This window comes from Solanum stenotomum, chromosome 12 (genome assembly GCF_019186545.1).
Source record: "Solanum stenotomum isolate F172 chromosome 12, ASM1918654v1, whole genome shotgun sequence".
Lineage (NCBI taxonomy): Eukaryota > Viridiplantae > Streptophyta > Magnoliopsida > Solanales > Solanaceae > Solanum > Solanum stenotomum.
Window position 1 is genome coordinate 8,194,635 of NC_064293.1, and position 25,038 is coordinate 8,219,672.

The 25,038-nt window shown below is 34.5% G+C and overlaps 2 protein-coding genes across 2 annotated transcripts; one reads left to right on the forward strand and one right to left on the reverse strand.

Annotated features, from left to right (window-relative positions):
• Positions 1 to 1,598: 1,598 nt before the first annotated feature.
• Positions 1,599 to 2,030, reverse strand: LOC125847031 (uncharacterized). The gene has a single exon (XM_049526741.1). The coding sequence runs from the start codon at positions 2,028 to 2,030 to the stop codon at positions 1,599 to 1,601; it is 432 nt and encodes a 143-aa protein (XP_049382698.1).
• Positions 2,031 to 7,685: 5,655 nt separating this feature from the next.
• On the forward strand, positions 7,686 to 12,858 carry LOC125846915 (putative disease resistance protein RGA3). Its single transcript, XM_049526609.1, has 3 exons — positions 7,686 to 11,607; positions 12,172 to 12,317; positions 12,633 to 12,858. The coding sequence occupies exon 1, from the start codon at positions 7,778 to 7,780 to the stop codon at positions 11,540 to 11,542; it is 3,765 nt and encodes a 1,254-aa protein (XP_049382566.1). The 5' UTR covers positions 7,686 to 7,777; the 3' UTR covers positions 11,543 to 11,607; positions 12,172 to 12,317; positions 12,633 to 12,858.
• Positions 12,859 to 25,038: the final 12,180 nt, after the last annotated feature.

The following is a 25,038-nucleotide window of genomic DNA, read 5'->3' on the forward strand; positions in this document are numbered from 1 at the left end:
ACATATTTTTGTTAATATCAGTACTATTATTGAAATTCTATGCTTTTTTTTCCAAAATTGTCATAATTATTAAATTATTTCTTTGGATTCGTTTGTCAATAAAAAAAAGTTGGATAATCAGAATTGAAGCTCAAAATAACCGGAGTTGAGAAATAGTGGGATACCCATAAGCTCAAAATTGTGTGTTACCCTAGCCTCCAAGTACCACATAATACTACAGAGTACTTGTTATTTGTTAAGTACTCTCTCTGTCCAACAATAGTTGTCCACTATTGACTTGGCACACCTCTTAAGAAATAATCAACAATAGGGATAATATTTCTTTGACTTTATCAAATTTAATGGCAAGGGTAAAATAGATACAAAAGGTAAATTATCTCCTGATTTTCTAAATTGACAAGTATTGTTGGACATCTATTTTTAGTATAGTGGACAACTATTACTGGACGGAGGAAATATCATATCATATATTACTAAAAGTGGGAAGCTCCTAACCTCAAAGTTGGATTACCATTTTTCCCTTCCACTTAATTAAAATGATTAAATGTCTAATTAAATAATAATATTTTAATTACATAATAACATATTTTTAATTCCAAGAGTTTTATTTTAATTCTTTAGTTATGACAGTACAAATATCTTTTGTTTTCTACTTCTTTTTAGCTTCCATATGTTAAAAAACTTTTCATATCCTTTTACCTTCTATAAAATCAATTGCTTTAGCCTTTGGTCCATTGTCAATTTATTATATTGCTTTGTTCTTTAAAATGCTCAAAATTTGGTGTATGCACAACACTCTCTAGATAAAGGTATATTCTTTTTATATTAGTTTCTTCAATTAACTTTCCTTTAAGTTGTGTAGACCTTTGTTTTGCTTTTAATTATCTTTGTTCTCTTTTGCTCTTTGTTGTTCATTGCTTGCATCTTCAACTCTTCAGATTTTGCTTTATATTAATTACGTGACTTATTTTGTTTGGTCTTCTTTTGAAATTCTTGCATCTGCTCAATTTTTTCCTTTTTTTTTAATTAATTTTTATTTTAAGAAATTTATACTAATTAACATAGAATACACAACGTACGTGTTCGAGAACTAGTTTACTATAATGATAATGATTTTATTCCAAAAAACCAGTCCTTGTTAAAATGGCATTCCACAATTTGCTAACACCTCCACACATAGAAAAAGGAACAATTTGACTCCTAGCAACCCTTGTAGCAATATACATTCATGAGGTGGTACAATTCCATAACCATAATTATCACAATATTCATCTTCTTAGACAATATAATCAACATTTTCATAATAATCATTCTTCAATAATCTTTATGCCTACTATGGCATATACAAATTAAAATTGGAACCATTAGATTCTTAACTATTCAATAGTTGAAATTCACTAGCTCGACTATGGATAGCCTATTGCTTTACCAATAAGAAAACTATAAAAGGACAGCGGTGCACAAAACATTCTCCTCTTCGCACAAAGTTCAGTGAAAAGATGCAACCCAAAGAGGTGTGATATACACAGTCTACCTTAATGCAAGACTCAACAGCTAATTCCACGACTCGAACATGTAACCTATAAATCACATGGTAGTTAATTATTTTTTTCTAAAAACTCAGTCTTCATTAAAATAGCATTCCTCATTCTACTAAAATCTCTTCCCTTAAGTGTCCTCTCAAAACCTTCACACATAGAAGGAGGATCAATTTGACTCCTAGAAACCCTCTTAGCCAAATATTCATGTGGTGGCAACATTCCAATATCATCACAATCTTCATCTTCTTCAACACTTCCACTATAACTGCCATTCTTCATGAATGTACTTGATGATTTCTTCTTGTAAATCTTGGACCTATCAGGAATGTTAATAGGAATTGATGATTGTTTTGGCACATGAGTAGACTCGTTGTTGCTAATTGTAGCAATTTTAGCTCTTGGGATCATCTTTGAAGTAATGGATAATTTCTTCTTCACAACATGTTGACTCCATACATCTTCTTCTAGAAAATCTCCATTAAATGCCATTGATTTTCCTTTGCTACAAAATAAAATTCTATCATGAATCATGATGTTGCCAATAGGAGGGGGGATTTTTTTTTTTTAAAAAAAAAAAAAGAAAGACGAGAAAACACTATTATCATGAGTTAATTCTCACAAAATTTCAAGAATGAGTATGAAAAAATTGGTTTCTTGAATGAGTCTTTAAGTTTATGTATTGTTGGTGTAAAAATATTTATACAATTAGGCTATGTTGCTCGAATCCTTCAAAAATAGTCTTTTTTTTTTTGGAGAATCCAACACGATTGTGGCAACAATTTTGAAAAGTTCAAGCAACATAGCTTGCTTGTGTGTATATTTTTTACATCGACGATAGCTAGCACTTAAGAATCATTCAAGAAATCAATATTTTTCACATAGCACTCAAGAATCATTCAAGAAATCAACATTTTTCACATAACACTCAAGAATCATTAAAAAATCAACATTTTTCATACTATGTCACGNCATAGTGAAAGAGTGGTGATATCTGTCGAGCTAACTCACGAACTCCCAAATCAAGCCTTAGACGAAGATGAGAAGAGAATGGTCAAGATGATCCGAGCTCGTAACATATGCTAGTGGAGAAAGCAAGGAAGTGAATACCAAACAACAACAATACTCATCAAGCACCCCAAATGGCTCTAAGTTAAGTAATACAAAAAACAAGTACTACAACGCACAATCTGACCCTCCATAAACTACATTATGCATAGAATCAATCAGCCCAACCTAACAGTCTTTAGAACATTACAATTTGCACCTCAACATATATAAATGTGTTTACCATTACAATCTTCCATAATTCAACAATCACAAGGCCACAACATCACTCATGAATGTCATAATACAAGGATGAAATGCGATGCAATGTAGTGCAATGTCATATAAAGTGATGCATGTTTGTTCTAATAATACCCACCCACTGAATCTCAGTCTTGAACTCATAGGGGACATATTTGTCATGCAATCGTCACAACGTACGAAACAATCCTCGATATTAAGGAATCTGTCACGGCGTGCAACACATCTCTCAAAATCATAGTATACATCGCAGTATGCGATACGACCCTCAATATAATAAAATTTGTCATGACATGTGATACGTCCCTCGAAATGATACATCCTCTTGTTGTTTTCTTATTTTTCATCAACATCATAGAGTGCCCATCAAAACAATTAATGCCTCAGTTCCAATACAAATAGGCATGTACAAATACTCAATGAAAGAATAAAATTGCAACACCAACAACCAATCACAATTAATCAAGCCACTTCATCAAGGTGAATTAACATAACCATCCAAGTATTCAAGGCACATCATACAATAGTATAACAATAATTTCCTTTTTGCAACAATTAATGCCTCAATTCCAATACAAATAGGCATGCACAAATACTCAATGAAAGAATAAAATTGCAACACCAACAACCAATCACAATTAATCAAGCCACTTCATCAAGGTGAATTAACATAACCATCCAAGTATTCAAGGCACATCATACAATAGTATAACAATAATTTCCTTTTTGCACAACAATGTCAACACTAGAATTCATTCAATATTTATCAAGAACAAGAATATTACTAATCCTTTCATCAATTTTCATTACTCCCATTTACACAACAAGACATACCAAGTTTAACACACTTAACGAAGAGTCAAGAGGCCCACTTGCCTTAAGGGGGAGAAATCAAATCGAAACTTGAGCATTTCCTTCACGTCAATCCACATAATTTACACCAAATAATCAAATATATAGAATAGAAAATATGAACAATGACACCCATAATGCTGATTTTAAACATCGAGTTCGAAACAATCCAAAAGGTCAATTCTGAGTGCCAAGGATAAATTTGGATTTTTTTTTTTTATGGAAAATCATAATACCCAAAGGTTTTGAAACTCACAAGTGAAATCATAAAGAAAGATGTGTTGAAATCAAGGTCAAAACTCTAATTTACTTAAAACACAAGTTCATAAGAAAAACCCCCAATACTCGAGTTCGAAATCTCAATTAAAATTTAAAATATTTCTTGAAAATATCTTATCCATGCTTAGGGAAGTTCAAATATGAAATTTTATTCTAAAATGGAGTCAAACCTTGAAATACTTAATTTATCAAACTTTAACTTTAACGGGAAATGCTCAAATTCGCATGCTTATACGCGGTTAATATGAAGAAAATAATTGATGAATCAACAAGTTATGTTAATGCCAAAAATCAGTGTATCCATAACATAAAGATCGTAAATATACATTTTTCATAGAAAACTGAATTCAAATCGATAAAATCTCAGTTTTCACCAAGAACTTAACGAATAAGGAAAGAAAATCAAATGAAGAAATCGTGGGAGAATGCCTAAATGAGGATTGGATACCAATCCCTATAGTAAATCTAAAAGAATGCCGCAAGAATCATTCCATTATGGGCTCTAGAACTCTCAGTATGCTCAAAATACCAAATGAACATAGTCTGAAATTTTAAATACATGAACAACAATATTTATACCTGAAATCAGTAACTTAAATTTTTCACTAAAAGAGTCATAACGTCCTCATACGATAGTGAAATGACCCAATTATTTTCCGTAAATGTCTTAAATAATGATATGAACTTGCATGTTCAATCGAAACTCAATTTTGTGTTCGTTTGTCCAATCAAATAATATTATTTCAGCTCGGTAAATAATTATTTCATATATATCGCGATAAAAATTCAATATCATTTTAGCAAAAATGCACCAACATTTGAAGATCAATACTATAATTCATGATCAAACTTTCAGAATAATTTTTCGATCTTTAAAACTAATAACGTTTCTTTTAGTTGGCACAAATTGCTAAAACAACGTTATAGCACCTAAAAAGCTTAGAAACTCACTCAAAACTCATCTGGAACCTCCCGAACACAAACCAAATATGCTACTAGCTTGAAAATGATATTTGGACTCAATGAAATCATCAAAACTCCCAAACACGGTCACCTTAACCCGATGTTGACTAAAGTGAACTTTAACTTAAGAATCTCCAAATTTCCAAATAAGGACATGAAATTCATCCAAAAGCTTTAGGAACTGAACTAAACCTTTAATTAGGCCAAATATCACCAATCAGACCTAGTGGAATCATCAAAACTCGAAAATGACCTTTCTAACCTCAAATGTTGACTAAGTCAAACTTTAGCCTTAACTTTTTCTGCATCTTGTCTAATGACTCAAATTCAAACCAAAAGCCTTGAGACCCAAACCAACAGTACATCTAGATCAAAAATCACGTTCCGAAGTTGATGGCAACAGACGAAATTCCATTCTGAGACTCAACTCCAAATGTTGACTAAAGTCAACCATTTCAACTTAAAAGCTTTCGAAACTCCAATACTTCCAAAAAAATCTCAACTTTTCGATCTGGTTTCTAATCTAACCTCAAAAGTTGATAAACATGACTCGAGGCAACTATCAGGATATAGGTAAAATGATAATTTTTCAGAACATTTTGAAAATGACCTTCAAGATCATTACAATTTAAACTTAATAGTCGAATGAAATGTGATAGAATTTTAAATCTCAATTTATAATATTAAAAATCCAAATTTCATATTTGTTGATAATGATGACATTGTTTTAATTTAAGCACACTTCTTAAGAAATCACTCATCCCTTCACTAAATGTTCTTTATTTTTAATAAGATCAATTTAATATTATTTTCTTATTATATACCAAAATAATTTACTTATCTAAATAAGGTTAACTCGGGTGAGCTGAGCTCAATAGATTACAGCGGCTCATGTAGCTCAGTTAGTGAGTTGTCCAAAGGTTCGAATTTCAATACTTTATAACAATTATTTTTAGAATAATATTTTATTACAACGATTAAGATTTATTTGAAATAGATCATTTATGTCATGTTGTATTAGTATATATTTCTATAATAATAAAATAAATTCGATATGATCTCAATATAAATAGATTTGATTATGTAACAAAAGTAAAATGTGGGTCTTCATTTACATGATATATTACTATGTCTAATTTAAAAACATTGCATAGTCCTTTTAGAATTTAGTTTTTATTTAGGACCTACTTCTTTGAAGTGTAATTAATCATCATATATCATATATCATATATCATATATTATTAAAAGTGGGAAGCTCCCACCTTCAAAGTTGAATTACCATTTTGTCCCTCCATTAAATTAAAATGTTATAAATTATTTAATTAATTAAATAGAAAATAGTAAAATTACAATTCACTCAAGGCTTAATTACATGTTTCTGGTTCAAAAACAAAATTCTACATATTTAGATAAATAAAACGTCAAAACATTTCAAATTTTTGGCTACATTAAATTATTAAAACAAAATGTTCTAAAATATAATTAAATACTAAATAGTAAAATAATGCTCCTTAAATGTGATAAATATTGAATTACATGTCCTTCAAAAAATAGTCTTCTTTATTATATATATAAAAAAAATTTAAAACGTGGGACTCAAATAGTAATTACAACCATGAAAAGCCATTTCCGTCTTAATCCTTTTTAAATGTTGTCATATTAAATGCTAATAATAGCTAAAATAATGATAAAAAATAATAATTTCTTCCGTTTTACAAGATTTCCAAAATTAGTTTATATATTTCCGGAATGATTATAAATAATTAAAAATAAATAATAGGTATATAATTTAATAAAATAATTACTAAAAAAACTTAAAGTAGCTTATGACTTTATATGAATTTTCTATGGCACTAATATTATAAGTTGAAGATTACTTTAAAGAAATAAAATAATTTTAGGAAGAGTCTTTATCACTACCCCATTAACTACACATACGTACAATGCATGTTATTTATTTATGTCATTTATTAAATTAATAAATTTATGTTATCTTGAGATCATAGTTATAATTGTTTTTTGGGAGAAGTTAAGAAATTGAAGAGTTGTCTTTTCATTATTCAATATAGACGGTTATATTTGCCAATTTCCTTCATATATCAGCTCACACTTTTACTTTACTCTTCTTTTACTCAACAGGTTTCCTTATTCATGTTTAGGGGAGCATTTTCTACTTATCTTTGTTTCACTTCCTCTTATTTCAATTTTACATTTTTAATTCCAATTTGTTGATATTATTCTTCCTAATTTTGTTTTTCCTTTTTTTTAATAGAAGTTGTTGTGTGGAATCCATAGTATAATGCAGAAAAGAAAATTGACTTTATAGTGTATTGAATGATAAATATAATTGTTGCTATGCATTTCAAGTTTTCGTTATACACGGTTGATGTATATATTGAAAGTTTCTCGATGAATTGTAGGGATTATTGCAATGTATGATTGATTAAACTCATGAGAAATACATATTTTTATTATGCTTATAGTTTGAAATTTGAGGGTATCTGTTTTGATTTCTTATCTTATACATGTTTTTCAATTTATATTGCAATCAAATGTTTCTTTTTTTTTTTAAATGTACACATAAATTTTTCACTATAGATATATATTATGCAAACATATAATATGAGATACACGTGCACGCACATGTTAAGATACTAGTGTTTTATAAAAAGAGAATAAAATATGAAAGTGTGTGGCTATTTGGGAAAATGAGGTCCAGATCGTCTGGATGGCACATACGTTGACTACAGACTCTTTTAAGTCTTTGTTGATACTGTTATGTTGTTCCACAAGACAATTTTTGGTTGCTCTGCTGCAAATAACACTATCTGAAAAAAATGGCAGAAGTGCTGCTAAGTGCTTCAGTTGAGGTTTTACTTCAAAAGTTACTTTTGCTTGCAACAAGTGGTAATAGTCATTTGTGGGGTTCCAAGAAAGAATTGGAAAAGCTGAGGAGATGCTTAGCTATAGCTAGAGCAGTTTTACATGATGCTGAGAGGCAACAGCGGAAGGACCAAGCAGTTAAGCTTTGGCTGAAGAATCTTGAAGACTTAGCTTATGATGCTGATAATTTGTTGGATGAGCTCAATTACACAACACTCAAGAAAAGTGAGTGGAAGGTATGTTTTGTTTTATCACTACCAAATCCACTTTCTTGTAAAATGAGGGCCAAAATCAGGGAGATCATTCTGAACCTGAAAATGATTAATGAGGAAGCCAATGACTTTGCTATCCCAAGGGGAGTTGGGGATGGAATTGATCATATCAACCATAAGGAGACTGACTGTTTCCATGGTGATTCCAATATTGTTGGAAGGGAAGATGATGTTTCAACAATGATTGAATCCCTAATTTGTCAGACCAACCAAGTAGTTGCAGTTTTCCCTATAGTAGGCATGGGTGGGCTAGGTAAAACTACATTGGCTCGATTGATATACAACGATGAACAAATAGTTAGATATTTTGATGAGAGAATATGGGTCTGTGTATCTGAGATTTTTGATGTGAACAAAATTATTAGACTGGTTTTAGAATCATTAACACAGAGAAGTATTGATGTGCAAAGTAGGAATGCTTTACTTCAAATCCTTCACAAGGAACTAGGTGGCAGAAAATACTTGCTCGTTCTCGATGATGTTTGGAATGAAAAGCTTGAGGAGTGGGATGATTTTAAAAGGTCCTTAGTTGGCATTAATGCAACAAAGGGAAATGCCATTATCGTGACTACTCGAAGTGAACGAGTGGCATCCATAGTAGCAACACATCATCTTCATTTCTTGGAGAAATTATCAGAAGATGACTGTTGGTCTGTGTTCAAAGAAAGAGCATTTCCAGAAGGAGATGTGCATATGGAATTGGTACCAATTGGTAAACAAATTGCGCACAAGTGTAGTGGTTTGCCTTTAGCAGCTAACTTGCTTGGAGGAATGTTGCGTCTCACGAAAGAAACCAGTGAGTGGTCATCAGTTTTGAGAAATGGCCTCTGGAACTTAAACGGGGATGAAAATGCAGTCTTGCAAGTGCTGAAGCTGAGTTTTGATCATTTGCCATCAACATCTGTCAAGAAGTGTTTCGCCTATTGTTCAATTTTCAGTCGGGATCATGACATTGAAAAGGATCAACTGGTACAATTATGGATGGCCGAAGGATTTCTCCAACTGAGTCAAGGAGATCATTTGAAAATGGAAAGCTTGGGAAATGAGTTCTTCAACATTTTGTTGCAAAATTCCCTATTGCAGGATGTAAAAAGAGATGACTATGGTAACATTACCCATTGTAAGATGCACAGCCTTGTTCATGCCCTTGCTCAATCAATTTCGAGATATGAAGGATTTAATGTAGGGTGCAGTACAGAAGATGGCCATCCACATGTTCGGTATCTTTCAATGAAGTCCTTAAGGGAATCAATGCCTTCAGTTGTCAAGGAAAAAGCAAGATCTTTACGCACCTTGTTTTTAGCAGATAATGTTTCTGGGAGCATGTTATCAAACTTCAAGTATTTGCGTGTATTAAGTTTCCATGGTGTTGATGTTGCTGAGGTACCCTCATCAATCAGCAAGCTAATACATTTAAGATATCTTGATCTATCAGGCACCAAAATTCGAGCTTTGGCAGATTCACTTTGCATGCTTTTTAATCTACAGACTTTAAGATTAAATGGATGTGACTTTCTTGAGAGTATTCCAAGTCAGTTGAGCAAGTTGAATAACTTGAGACACCTACACTATTATTCATTCGATGCAACTTGTCTAATGCCATTCAAGATGGGACAATTAACTTGTCTGCAAACATTGCAATTCTTCAATGTTGGTTATGCTGATGGTCAGCAAATTGCTGAGATTGGATTTTTGAAGGAACTTGGAGGGGATCTTGAAATAAGAAATCTTGAGAAAGTAAATAACCAGCAAGAAGCTCGAAGTGCACATCTGTGTAGAAAGGAAAATATTTATAAGTTAATATTTCAATGGAGCAGTGGGAGGCAAGACACAGTCAATGATGATTCTGTCTTGGGAGGCCTTGAACCTCATCCAAATTTGAAAAGCTTGACAGTCCAGAACTTCATGGGTGACAAGTTACCTACATGGATTATGACAATGATGGTCAGTACTATTGAGGGGCACTTACTGGGACTCGACAATCTGGCGGAGATCAAATTAAAAGGTTGTAGAAAGTGTGAAGAACTACCAATGCTTGGGCACCTACCGCATCTCAAATATCTAGACCTCACTGGACTGGATAATTTGAAAAGCATAAGTCGTTCCTTTTATGGTAGAGACTTTCTCAGATCAAGAACCTATCAAGGTGATAATACAAATATCGCATCATTCAGATCACTAAAGAGACTCGTTTTCTGCAACATGCCCAACTTAGTTGAGTGGACTGAACCAGAAGAGGTGACAACAGAGAAGGTGTTCCCTCACTTGGAGGAAATAGAAATACACAACTGTTCACAATTAACTACCACTCCATGTTCTTTTCCCAGCCTGGAGGAATTGAGGATTTCAAATGTTAGCAGTTACCAGCCGTTGGAAAATATATGCAGTAGTGATAACTCATCAGGTCTTACATTCCTACATATTGATGGCTTGCTGGAGCTTGCTTGCCTTCCGGACAATCTTCTTAACAATATTAAGAATCTGGTATATCTGGCTATATATAAATGTCCTAATTTGGTGCATGTTGTTCCACGTGTGAGGGGTTTTGGTTCCTTTCTTCGTGTGTTGGATATCAAAGAGTGCACAAATCTCAGCACGTTACCTGATGATCTACAAACTCTTCAGTCTCTTGCAATGCTGTGGATATCTAGATGTCCAAAAATTACGTCAATCCCAAGCTTGGAAGGCCTGACGACTTTGGAAGAACTGAGAATCAGCTACTGTGACGAGTTGGCTTCTCTGCCAAATGAAATGCTTCTGTCCTGCATGTCTCTGAAGTCTTTGAGCATAGAAAACTGTGTTAATTTAACCTCCTTTCCTAATTTGCAACAGTTGAATTCCCTTTTATCCTTGAGAATTGTTGATTGCCCACAGCTGACTTGTCTCCCCAAGGGGCTTCATTCTCTTTCTTGCTTAAACTACTTAAGAATTGGTCCATTTTCAGAGGATCTCACTTCATTCCCGATTCTTGATTACGAAGACGCTCCTAACAGTGAGATACATGAGGAAAACTTTCAACTTTTCTCTCTTAGAAGTTTAACACTTTTTGGGCGACCTCATTGGGACTCTCTGCCTGCATGGCTTCAAAATCTTTCTTCTTTAGCAGAACTACATCTTTATGATTTTGGATTTGAAGCTGTGCCTGAATGGATAAAAAACATGTCTTCCCTAGAACGATTGGGCCTATACTGGTGTGAAAAAGTGAGTTTTCTTCCCTCCATTGAAGCCACAAAATGCCTTGTCAAACTAAGAGAAGTGGAGATTTACAATTGCCCTTTATTGAGTGAAAGATGCTCTTCTTTGAGTGGCTCTAATTCTGAATGGTCTAAAATTTCTCATATAAACCAAATCAAAGTTGATGGCAAACAAATCACATCCGAGGCTTCTTATGAAATGTTACCATCTCCAACTCTCACAAAAAAAGAAAAAAAACGGAGGAAGAAATAAGGTGAAGAGCAACAACTAGATGCAGATTTCCTTCTGTTTTTCCTCCTTTTGATAGATGATATCTGGTAATCTTTATATCTTTGGCTAATTTAATTAATTCCTACCTCCTGTTCATTTGAATCCCCAACTATGTATATGCTAATTCATATTCTTTGCATCTCTTGTGTTATTTAACTACTATATATTAAAAGTCTGATTCTGATACAATTTATCATGAAGAATAATTGATTTTACATTTGGAAAGGTCGTTCGTCTATTTACTTGTCAATGTTCCATAAAATTTTATCATAGACCTGAATTATTTTCTCAGGTAAACATTGAATATCATATTTGACATAAACTCATTAATGAAGCAGATTATGCACTTCCAAAAGGAAAATGAAATAGCTAGAAACTACTTTTAATAAACGAAACACTAATTTATCTAGCATCATGTTGGTGCATTACTTTATTGTAATGATAGGGAGGTTTAATTAACACTCCAAGCTAGTTTTCTTGTGGCCCTCAAGTTGCCAAATTAAACGATCCTCATTATGTTCCTTCACAGCATAGCAGAGGAACTTTAATTTTATCTTGTTTCAAAAAGTCTAAAGAGATTGAACTAAAAGCTGTCATTCAATGTAATGTAGTGTGAGGAAGCTATCAAAGATGACAGAAAATCTATGCTCAATGGGACAGGAATTGCAACTGGATCAGTTATGGAGATCCCAAGCTGGCAAGAAGTTGTTGGTTATGGTCCCTGGTGAAGTTCTCTTGGTTTCACTTCATGCTGTCAGTAAGTAACCAGTCGTCATCTTAGTAGACATTTGGACATAGATTTGAATGTCTATCCCTTTGTCAAATTTCACTCGCTTTAAGTTGGATGAATGAATGCTTCCAAAATTTAAAAATCTATCATAAATTAGCTTTCTGGAAAAACCTGCATGCACATAATTGTGCTCACTAGTTTTACATTTGCAGTTATCTCAGCCCTTCTGGTTTGAACAACATATTTATTAGAGCTAAACTGCTAGTGCAAAAGCATTGTTGTATTCTTCTTGATTTGAACAAAAACACAATTGCTAATACTTTAAATAGCTTCTGTTTCCAGGTACATGCATAACAGAATCAGAAGTGGTCAGTCCAAACAGAGACACACAAGTATATATGGTCAACAAGTAATTAAGATGGGTGGGTAAGACATTAGCGTAACAACTGTGTAACAGTAGCTAGCTTTCTTTCACCAATATGAAATTGTACTGTGATTCAATTACTTACTACTATATCTCTAATGACCTGAATAAAAGAGCTAAGTGAATATCAAGCTTGATAATCAATTTGCTGCGTGGAGTTTGACAACAAATGATAGGTTCATCATTCTTATTAACATCTCTTTATCTATCTTAATAACTGAGAAATAAATCATGCGCTTTGTTATAATATTTTTTATACCCATAAATATTAAAAACATATTTAAAACTGACAGTTTTAAAAACACTCATCTACTTTATTAAGTAATTTAAAAATACCGCTCTTGTGTCACATGTCATCCACCCAAGCACATATGTGGAATTTTCTATTGATTTGGCATACACATAGATATACATAATAAAATAATACCTTAGTTTAGTTAAGGTGTGTCTCTGAGATTTAGGTCATAGTCTAGGGGATACTTGTACCTTTTCACATAATAAAACTTATATATATTCTTTTCACTTTAATTTTTTTAATTAATTTATTATCTTTTCAGTTTTAAATATTTTTAATAAATTATGTGTATTTTTTTAAATAATTTTATGTTTTATTTGATTTTCTTCACTTATTATGATATCCGTTCAAAATTAACTTATTTTAAATACAAGACATTTGAAATCAAATAAAAAAGAAAGACAAAGAAAATAAACTCAATAAAAAAATAAAATAGAAAAAACAATGAATGTAAGTAAAAAAAAAAATTTGATACAAGGTAAAAAAATGTGTATTAACAAGATAAAAAAATTAGAATATTTTTTTTAAAAAATTAAGAAATTTGTTTTAATTTTTTTCTTAAAAAGATTAATTTTAAATTAAAAATAAAAAAAATATTTACACACATAGGGGGCGAGTGTGTACAAACACAACCAAGTTGGGTGGTTGAAGGGGTGACATCAGCACAAAAGGTGCACAGTAATATGAAAAAAAAATGAGTTCAGGTGGGTAATAAGATCTTAGTTAAGTTTAGGTGTGTCTTTGGTATTTCGAGCATAGTCTAGGGGGTACTTATGCCTTATCCCTTTTAAAAATTAACATTATTTTTTATCACCCCATCCCTCCCTACCCAGTACTCCAACCCCACACCTCACTACCCATCCACCAAAAAAATGGGATAAGATTTTTTTTTAATTTTAAAAGTAATTTTAATTTAATTACCGCAGAGTGGGAGGGGGGAGGGGGCTGGGGTGTGGGGAAGTCGAGATAGACAGTGGTGTGGAATAAGAATTTTTTTTAAAAACCTTTTTTNGGTGAGGGAGGGGGAGTTGGGGTACTGAGTAGGGGATGGGGTAGGGTAAGAAAAAGATTAATTCTTTTCGAAAAAGTTTTTCTCTTCTTTAATCGATAAATTTTAGCATTTAATTATTTAAATATTTTTTATTTTTTATTTTACTACATTATCTATATGTAAGTCACATCAGTAGAAAATTTCACATATACTCGTGGTTGGATGACATGTAGTATAAGAAGGTGTTTTCAAATTCTTTAATCAAGTAGAATGGTGTTTTTAAGGCTATCATTAGTTGGGGGACTAAAGTAATAATTCACGCCAAGTTTAGAGATATTTTCAATATTTTTCTCTATTTTTTATGGAATAACTTTTTATTTATTCATTCTAATAAAATTTACTTTAAATGAATTATTTGTATATTCATGTGTGTGTTATTTACTTATATAATAGAATAGGGGGTCAAATGGGCGGGTTAGACTGAAACTAGAGAGATTAAAATGGGATGAACTAAAAATCGGGTTGAGTCATGACCCACCCAAGTTTACTTTGAGCTTAAATGGGTTTAAAATCGAGTTTGATCATGACCCGCTTAATACCAAGAATTTTAGTATATTGCTATTTAGCTTTCATAACCATAATTTGAATTTAAACTATTTTTTTTTTTAAAAAAAAAGAACAAATTTTGATTTTAAGGGTGCACAGATCAAATATTATAGTTGNAAAATATATATATATATATATATATTTACACACATAGAGGGCAAGTGTGTACAAACACAACCAACTTGGGTGGTTGAAGGTGCCACATCAGCACAAAAGGTGCACAAAAATACGAAAAAAATGAGTTCAGGTTGGTAATAGGATCTTAGTTAAGTTTAGGTGTGTCTTTGGGATTTCAGACATAGTCTAGGGGGGTACTTATGTCTTATCCCTTTTAAAAATTAACATTATTTTTTATCATCCCATCCCTCCCTACCCAGTACTCCAACCCCACACCTCACTACCCATCCACCCAAAAAAATGGGATAAGAATTTTTATTTTATTTTTTTAAAAGTAATTTTAATTTAATTACCGTGGAGGGGGAGGGGGGTCGGGAGCTGGGGTGGGGGGAAGTCGAGATAGACAATGGTGTGGAATAAGATTTTTTTTAAAAACCTTTTTTTATTAAATGGGGGGGGNGTACTGAGTAGGGGATAGGCTAGGGTAAGAAAAAGATTAATTCTTTTCGAAATTTTTTTTCTCTTCTTTAATTGATAAATTTTAGCATTTCATTATTTAAATATTTTTTATTTTTTATTTTACTACATTATCTATATGTACACCACATCAATAGAAAATTTCACATATACCCGTGGTTGGATGACATGTGGTATAAGAGGGTGTTTTTAAATTCTTTAATCAAGTAGAAGGGTGTTTTTAATGCTATCATTAGTTGGGGACTAAAGTAATAATTCACGCCAACTTTAGAGATATTTTCAATATTTTTCTCTAATTTTTATGCAATAACTTTTTATTTATTCATTCTAATAAAATTTATGAATTATTTGTATATTCATGTGTGTGTTATTTACTTATATAATAGAATAGGAGGTCAAATGGGTGGGTTAGACTGAAACTAGAGAGATTAAAATGGGTTGAACTAAAAATCGGGTTGAGTCATGACCCACCCAAGTTTACTTTGAGCTTAAATGGGTTTAAAATCAGATTTGATCATGACCCGCTTAATACCAAGAATTTTAGTATATTGCTATTTAGCTTTCATAACCACACTTTGAATTTAAACTATTGTTTTTGAAAAAAAAGAAGAACAAATTTCGATTTTAAGGGTGCACAGATCAAATATTATAGTTGTTGCGTAACAAAAATTTAAAATCTCAAAGGCAATTGGCACCTAGGAATCGTTTGGTGTGAGGGATAAAAATAAATAGTAAAAACATAGTCTAAGGATAAAAATTTGGTATCTTGTTTGGTTGTCAAGTTTAGGATGATGTATTCCACCATTTATATCATAGTAATGTGATATAACTTATCCCAGAAAAACTAATCCCAAAATGATTAATCTTGGGATAACTTGTTCTCAGCCAAATGACCCCTTAGATTTTTATTCAGTGTGAAGTTCAACTGTCTTAAAATATAATACTTTACAAGAATATAGTTGCCATTAAATAAAGGAAAAAATGACAAATATACCCTCAAACTATCGTAAATGGTATGCATATACCCTCTGTGATACTTTTGGGACATTGGTGTCCCTGTCGTCCAAAAACTAAAGCATATATACCCTTTATACTAACAGACATACACGTGTCATAATCTTATCCATCCACCCGACATTTATTAAATATTGGATCGACGGATAAGATTGTGCCACATGTCCCTATTTAGTCTTCCGTTAGAATGGAGGGCATATATGCTCTAGTTTTTGGACAACAGGGGCACCAACGTCCCAAAATTATGATAGAGGGTATCTGCATGCCATTTACGATAGTTCGGAGGTGTATTTTTCCCTTTTTCCCTAAAATAAAATATTAGAGATATAATTACCATTAGATTATTGCACAAATTTCTTCTGTACACTATTTAGTTTCCTACATCTGCAAAATTTCCAAGCAGCAATTGATATTGTCATGAATAACTGCTTAAAGTTTTTGGGCAACGACAGTTTACAAAAACGGGCTGAATTTAAAGATTAAATTGGGTTTAGTTGAGATTGTTTAAAAATGGGTTACGATTTAATGGGTTGAGATTGACCCAACTTAAAATTATCTTGAGCTCAACCATAAAATTATGGACGGGTTGGGCAGGTCTCATGTAATTGGATCTCATTTTAACAGCCTATAATTGATGAATTTAGTATATAGAGTTTAACTTATGCACGAAAGATAAAATCATCAATTTTTGTAACTATAAAGTTTAGAAAAAATGTGAGATCCCTCGCGGTAATCTGCTTGCTATCATGTGTAAATTATGTTATGCCCCTTTCCGTAGAGCTCCTATGTAGTGTTTATGATATGTTGAGATAGGTGGAATGCTTTCCAATGTGGTCGAAAGAGTTTTGGGTGAGTTTTCCCATGTTTGGGGGGGGGGGGGGGGTTAGGTTGAAAGAGTTGAGTTTAGTCAACGTCTAGAGAATCTGACAATGTATGAGATTTTCATTAGTTTCATCCACTCTAGAAGGTCCATTTTGGGTTATTATCATGATCGGTTTGGGTCTCGAGGTCTTCGGCATGAGTTTGAGCCGTTAGGCGAGATGTTGGAAAAGTTTGACAAAAGATTGACTTCGATCAACATTCTTGATAAACAGACTCAGATGAGATTTTATTAGCGTCGTTAGCTCCAAAACCTTGGGTTTGGTTTACAACGATATTTAATTCAGATCCCAAGGTGATTGGAATGATTTCATGGTGTTCTGTGTTATGCTTGTTTTTGTTGTTTTAATGTAGTGTTGACTTTGGTCAACATTGTATCGAGACGACCTCCATTGGTTGTTTCATCAATTTTGTTGAGTCTTAAATGTCATTTTTGGTAGGATAACATAGTTTGTTTGCATGCACAGGGTTTCTAACGAGTCTCAATCCCCTGTCGAGGCATTATTTTCAACATCAAGTTCAGCTGATACAACCTTTGTTGGTACCTCATGGACTATGTTTAGTGTTCATGGGCATTGAGCCATGCTCGCAGATTGGTGGGGCCTTTGACCATCGCATCACGGTATCACGCTCCGAGCCTACACCCTAGGTGGGACTGGCACTCGAGAACCATTGTTGGCCCCAAGAGAACCATTGGTCTGGCTTAACTACTAGCGAAAGACTTAATTTACATGAAATAGTCTCAAAAGATAAACTTATGCAATAAACTTAGAATGTCTTTAAAAAAACATTCAACTGGCCAAAAAGGCAACTCAAATCTTAGAACAAAATAACTGAAATGAACAAGACTCATGAACTAATGTTTATCCATCTATGAAGCCTCTATTAACTGAGATGGATGTCGGGACAATACCCACGACATCCTACTAACAAAATGAAATGACTGAAAGTAAACAAGGGACCCTCCGGAAGCAAGGAGGCTCACCAACTACTCTGAAGCTCAACTGGATCAACGAAGCGCTGGATGCTGATCTTGGTTACCTGTATCTGCTTCATAAAAGATGCAGGCCAAATGGTGTCAGTACATGTAATGTACGAACATGTGAGGGGAAATCTGAACACAACATAAGCTTGAACTGGATGTGAGAAACACTTACCTTATCTCAACTCAACTCGAGGATACTAACTCATTTCAATATATAACAGTAGTAAAGCATGCAGTATAAAGAAAAGCTTTTAAAATAGTAAATAACAACTTCATGTATTTAAAATACTATGTGCTCTGTTTGTATGCAAGGATACAATATGAACTCTGTTTGCATTTGAAAATACAAAGTAAAATTTGTGTATATAAGAATACAAAATATCTCTGTGGGAGTTTCTCTAACCGACAACCATCACTATGAGCTATGTGATGATACAACGTCTAACCCACGTTGCCAGAGCCTTCCTATACTTTGTCGGGGGTATAAAACCTACTACTAGGTGGATCCACTAGGCTATGCTAAAAGCATTAAGGAATCATCTGAAAAGTATGACCTTTTTGTACCCACGTTGACTACATGGTTTATGGGGGCTGTAATTTGTATGAACTCTCCCCATATCGGTGCTCAATACTACTCCCAAAATATACATAGCTCATTATGTTTTAAAGATAACATTCCCTCTTTACGTGGATTGAGATTATTACTTAAAAATCGTTCTCTAAAAAGAGATAATACTGAAAACTACTCATGAACTCTTTTGGGACATCAGTGTTTCCTCTCTTGCTAAAATGTGAAAACATTTACTCTTGGGAATACTTAGTTCCCATATATCATTTTAAAGAAAGTGATTTTTAGCTCTACTCTTTCTCAAACTCAATGCTCAAGTCTTAAAACAAGTTTTAAAATATTTACAAAAGACTTCTTAAAAGACTCGAACGAACTCTTAAGACTTGACTCTTAGCTCTACCTTGAATTTGAATTTGTGGATTCAAGGTTATGATTCATGTTATGAATGATTTCTAGATGTTTAGAAGTAGTTTAGAGTAGTTAGAATCAATAGAAAGTAAAGGTATACTTTAGAAGGACGTAAAAGGGCTAAACAACGAAAAATTACGCGGGGCTCCATCCCTTTAACTTCAAAGACACATTTCTGGCGCACTGCTGGCGCATCTGGGGCATGCCGCGCCACTCCTTCCCCAGATCATCCCGATGAATTTTCTTCCTCGTTTTCTAATCCCAATTTGCCTATAATCGAATGGTTTCTTCCCCAAGCACTTAGATTCGAATATCCAATATTAGTATACGATAATCCACTCAAAACACTGAATCTTATCTCAAGAATTCATCAACAACCCCATAAATAAAGATTTATGAATGAACTTCAAGAACACTTATTAAGAACTCAATTTCTTCGTTTTTCAAGAACGAAATTGTGCTGAAATTAACATGATTTGCGTGTGGGTGAACAAACTCAACACTATGAGAACTCACATACCTCTTAGGGGTCAAACCCTAGGCGAAAATCTGCAAGAAACCTCAAGAACTCGACGAACGCTTGAATCTTCTCCTCTTTTCTTCTCTTTTCTTTTCTTAAACTCCTTTCCGAAACCCTAAGCGTATTTTGATTTGGGAAAACTGAACCAAATCAGTTTATACCCCTAATTATTTACTAAAAATGCTTAAATCTGAAAGGGTAAGGAAAAGACCAAAATACCCCTCATATTTTCGAGTAACTTTCCTTAATTGAACAACCTGACTTTAAACAATTATATCTCCCTCATACGAGCTCAAAAATTAGCAAACTTGGTGGCGTTGGTAAGAGGATTCCAAGAACTTTCATTTGATATCTTATGGGCCACCTAACTCATCTTGTACTTAAAGTTATGGTCATTTGAAGTTGACCCAAAACTCATAACTTAAGCTTAACTTGCAAAATTTCAGATTTTTGCTCTTTCCAAATTAGTTCTTTATATTCTTAGGTACTCCTTAGGTGGGATGTTACACATGGACTAGGTCTCACCTTCACAGAGGCCAAGTCATCTTGACCAGTCAAGTTTGACCTCTACATTCATAGACCAGGTTTCATGTTCATAAAGGCCAAATGACTTGCAGTTATATTTCAATTCACAAATTTCAACATGCATATTCTTCAATACAACTCCATTGTTGTGATTTCGATCTCGAATTGAAGGAGAAAATTTATGAAAATTGTTAGGAATCAGTTGTAGAATGCGTGGGGGCGTGTTCGGGGTTGTAAGTTGATGAGTTTGAGATTTCGACTCATTTAGGGCTTTGTTTTGATAGTTTTAGTGTCCTCAAATGCCTAATTTATGCTCTAAACCGATGTTAAAGTGTTGATTTACAGCTATGAAGGTTAAGGAACAAGACAAGGACATTACCGGGCAAAAAGGAGCAAACAAGCTGAAGAAGTGAAGAAAAGTGATCCTGGTGATCGCCAAGACCACTCGGTGAACCGCCGAGTTGCTCTTTAGCTCGCCTAAATTTCCAGTGTGTTGGCCTTGGGGAAGAACAAATTTGGTGACAGGAATGGGAACTCGGTGGATCGCCAAACGACTCCACGATGGAAACCTTGATCGCCTAAAGTCACAGAACCTTGAAGATAAATTGCCAATGCAAATCGGCGATGGATTGGAGCAAAGGGCGGATCGCCGACTGGTTCGGTGAGGCCCAACTTACTTCGTCCAATGGTCTTTCAGGCCAAAAATTGGGCAACTATAAATTGAAATTTTAAATGAAATTTTAAGGAACTTTTAGATTTCTTCCAGTTTTAATTCCCTGAGTTGAGAATTTTTGAATATCCATTGTAGACTTTGAAGCTTTTGAGCCTAAAACTTGAGGATTTACAAGTGGGTTTTGGAATTTTTTCAATTTTGGACTATTGTAAAGACTTGAAAACCTTTACCCAGATCATGGCTAATGTATTTGGTAATGGTTTCTCTCTTTTTATGATGTGTAGCTAAAACCCCACCAATTCTTGGGGTGTGATCATGTGATTATTTGACTAAATAGCTTATGGGTATTGTTGTTTAATGATTTATTTGCTGTTTTAATATAGGTTTAATCATCAGTTGAGTTTTAATCCATGAATTGTAGTTGCAAATGCAATTCTAACTTGGAGTTCTTAACTTGCTTGAGAAAGAGGTTTATGGAACCAAAGCTTTTGATTAATGATTGTAGTTATTAGGTTGGTATGGGTTCAGCTCGAGAGAGTGAATCCTAAACTCGATTCTACTTACCTAGCTTGAGAGAGTGGATAGATTAAGGTTGTGGGTTGTTTAGTAGTGTAAAGCTTGTCGAGGTTCGAGAGAACTCGCCTGACCCATGATAGTTGTTCGAGAGAAAACAATTGCACTTATAGTCTAGCCTACCCACAATGATTCAACATATTATTGTTTAATTTCAATTACCCATATAACGTAATTAGCCTATAATTGATCACATCTAGAGAATTCCTCTTAATCTTGGTAAAACCCCTGTTTTCATATTTGTTTTAGTTATTAATTGAAAAACCTAATCCCCCCATCTAACATTTGTTGTCACCCCTTTCAATTTAGCTAAATGTTTTTGATAATTTCTATTCCTACCACCAATTAGATTACATTCATAACTTCGTAACTGAATTCAAACTTTTACTGCTCCCTGTGGGTTCGACCCCAACTCTTCATTGGGTTTTATACTAGATTACGATTGCCCACACCTAGTATTTGATAAGGTGTGGTTGAGTATTTATCAAAAATGGTGCCACTGTCGGGGAGTGGTGTTGTTTAGGATTCTATTATTGAAGTTGAGTTGTAATATTTTTGTGTTGTAGTTGAATCGACTTACTTTGTTTTGTGTTTGTGTTGGCTGTGTTTGAACAGAGGAAGAAATGAGCTTGAACGGGAGTAATGGTAGCCAAGTGGGCCACCAAGACGATATTGGAAATCTGAATGATATGAATGACCCAATTCAATTGGGCGGTGTTGGTACAATACATCTACCTCCTATTGAGGNCCCCTCCCCCCCTCCCCCCGCGAGCATATTTGGAACTTCGTGGATGTTTGTGGTCCGTTCTCATTCAAGAATATATCACAAGAATCAGTTCATCTCTGGTTGTTTCCATTCTCTTTGATGGGTAAAGCTACCAAATGGTTGGCTGAGTTACCGAGGGACTCCATCACCACTTGGCATGAGCTTACCACATCGTTCCATATGAGATTCTTTCCCCCGTCAAAGATGATGACACTCAGAGATAGTATCCAAGGTTTCAAACGCTTGGAAGGTGAACCAATCCATGAGATGTGACTGAATTTAAGAAGTTGTTACTTCAATGTCTGACTCACGGACTGCTAAACCACATATTGTTACAATACTTCTATATGAGTCTTGAATCGATGAACAAAAGAGTTGATGATCAACTTGTTCCCGGAGGTATAATGCAACAACCCTATGAATTAGTGTCTCAACTCCTTGATGGCATTACTAAGATCAATAGAGCATGGTACACTCGTGAGGACCAAGTGTCTCCTCTCACTTTTAGGATGACGAAAGAGCAGATCGAGAAGGATCACGAGAGAGACCAAAACATGGCCAAAATAATGACCTAGTTGGATCTATTATCGAAAAATGTGATGGGTAGTGGTTTGAAGAGTGTAAATGTTGTGGGTGTTGGTAGAGCAAACCCTGAAGAAGCACAATTTGAAGCGTTGTAGAATGAGGAAGTGAACTTCCTTGCGAATCAAGGAGGAGGAGTTCGTTCAAATTATCCAAGGTCGGGTGAAAATCTGGGTTGGAATAGAGATACTGGATGGAGAGATCGTGATAGGGAATGGTGTGACAATAATGCTACTTGGAAGGAAAAGGATGGTCAAAAAGAAAAATACGTCCCACCTCATGAACGCCAAAAGCCTAAAAAGCAAAGAGTTGACCCGGAGAACTTCCATACGGAAGACATGCTAGCACATATTCTCAATAAGGTAGAAGGGTCAGACAAAGTTTTGAAAGAAATGAAAGAGGAAGTCTCCACACTCAATCAGACGATGACCTCTCACTCAGTTTCTATTAACCAATTGGAGACGCAATTGGGTCAAATTTCATCTCATTTGAACCCAAGGCCAAAAGGGGGGTTGCATAGTGACACAACAGTCAACCTCTAAAATGAAGCTTGAATTGGTATTTGCATCGTGCCACGATGTTAAATAAGGCGCTTCTTGGGAGAAAACCCAAGTTTTTGATGTTTTAAATGTTGTTTTTGAATAACGGGTGTTGATTGTGCAGGTTGACAAAACAAAGTGTTGGAAAATGGGCAATATGCGAACTAAAAGTTCAATCGGCATTTGGATAGCCATTTGAACCACCCAGCTTGATAGGGGATTCTATAAAACTCAGTGAGCCAAAAGCTCAGTCAGTGACTCGCCGAACAGGTCGGCGAGCCTAACTTTGCCTGCCGTTTGAAACCCCAAATTGTTGGGAGTTCTATAAAACTCGATGAGCTAAAATACCATTTGGTGCATCACCGACTGGATCAGTGAGCAGGACTTATACCGCCGATTGGCGCGTGAACTGAAAGGTATTAAAGGCCAAATGGTTTAAAATTTCAAAATCCTTTCACTTACCTACTTTTGAACTCCCGCATTCTCTCATACGATATTAGTTCTTTCATATCTTCGAATTTTTACTCTGGTTTTATTAGGATCTTTGCTCGGGATTGATTTTGGGATTTCTTTGCCGCCTAGCATTTCAAATCTATTTCGGCATAAAATGTTGGTTTTTCGAACCCCAAACTCTATAAGTGGTTGAACTCAAATTAAATTGATATTTTTTATTGATATATCTATCTAGTGTTGTTGGAGTGATAATGTGATTATTGGATTTCCCGTATTTAAATGAATTAGTGCTTAAATAATCGTAAATGGTTGATTCCCGTGTCAATAGTTGAGTAAAATATTGGGATTATGTTAATATTGTGTTGGGTCTAGCGGGGTGAAGTCTGAGTAACCCTAGATTGTGCTAATTATCGCAGTTTGCTCGATTATAGAGCGGTTGACATCATTCTTTAGGGTAAAAGACTTAAAATGGCCAATTTTGGTCAAACCAGGCAAAGTCTGAGTACCCCGAGGGCATGGGTAGTATGGGTCTTGCTTTAATTTCATAGTGTAAGTGTTTAATTTTGTTTTCGTGGGCTATGGGCTTATTTTGAAGTATAGGGTGCAAAACTGGCACGTTAGGCCATTTGGCGAGCTGGGTCGAGCGTCGAGTGATTCGGTGGTTCGCCAAATGTCCCTTGGATCGCCCTTAATTTCCCTAAAATATTGTGTTTTATTCTGTAACTATCGATGATACGCCTGAGCTCACCGAGCTCACTCGACGACTCTTCGAAAGTGCTTCTTGATCACCCTTCTGCACCCTTAATTCCTGAGAATACACTGTAACTTTCGGTAAGTTACTTTTAGTTCACCGATTGGTGTTAGCGATCCGCAAAATGGCTCTGGACATCATCGACCAACTTTGAATTTTTGAAATTTTTGTTCTGGAACTTTCGGCGAGTCCGACCTAGCTCGCCAAAGTGGTTCGACGACTGGCCGACCGGTCGGCAAGTCTTCCTGTAACAGCTTTTCTGAAATTTTTCTAACATTTTTCATATTGTTTTGCAGGTATGGCTAGACCTAAGGTAGCAGACAGAGACATATCGCCCCGGATGCGGGCACGTGGAATCACCATCAATGAGGATGCAACTGCATCCCGAGTAAAGGCAACAAAACTACCTCCGAGTGGAAGTAAAGGCAAGGGCAAGGCGCCCGTAGTTGAGACACTAGAGGCAAGCTCAAACAATGAGGGGGTCTACGTGAAACACCTCACATTCTCAGGCTTCTATCTCTGATTTTGAGAATGACCAGTTATTACATGCCAGGAGAGCGGAGCTACGCTCCAAAGTAATGAATGATCCGTCTAAGATCCCA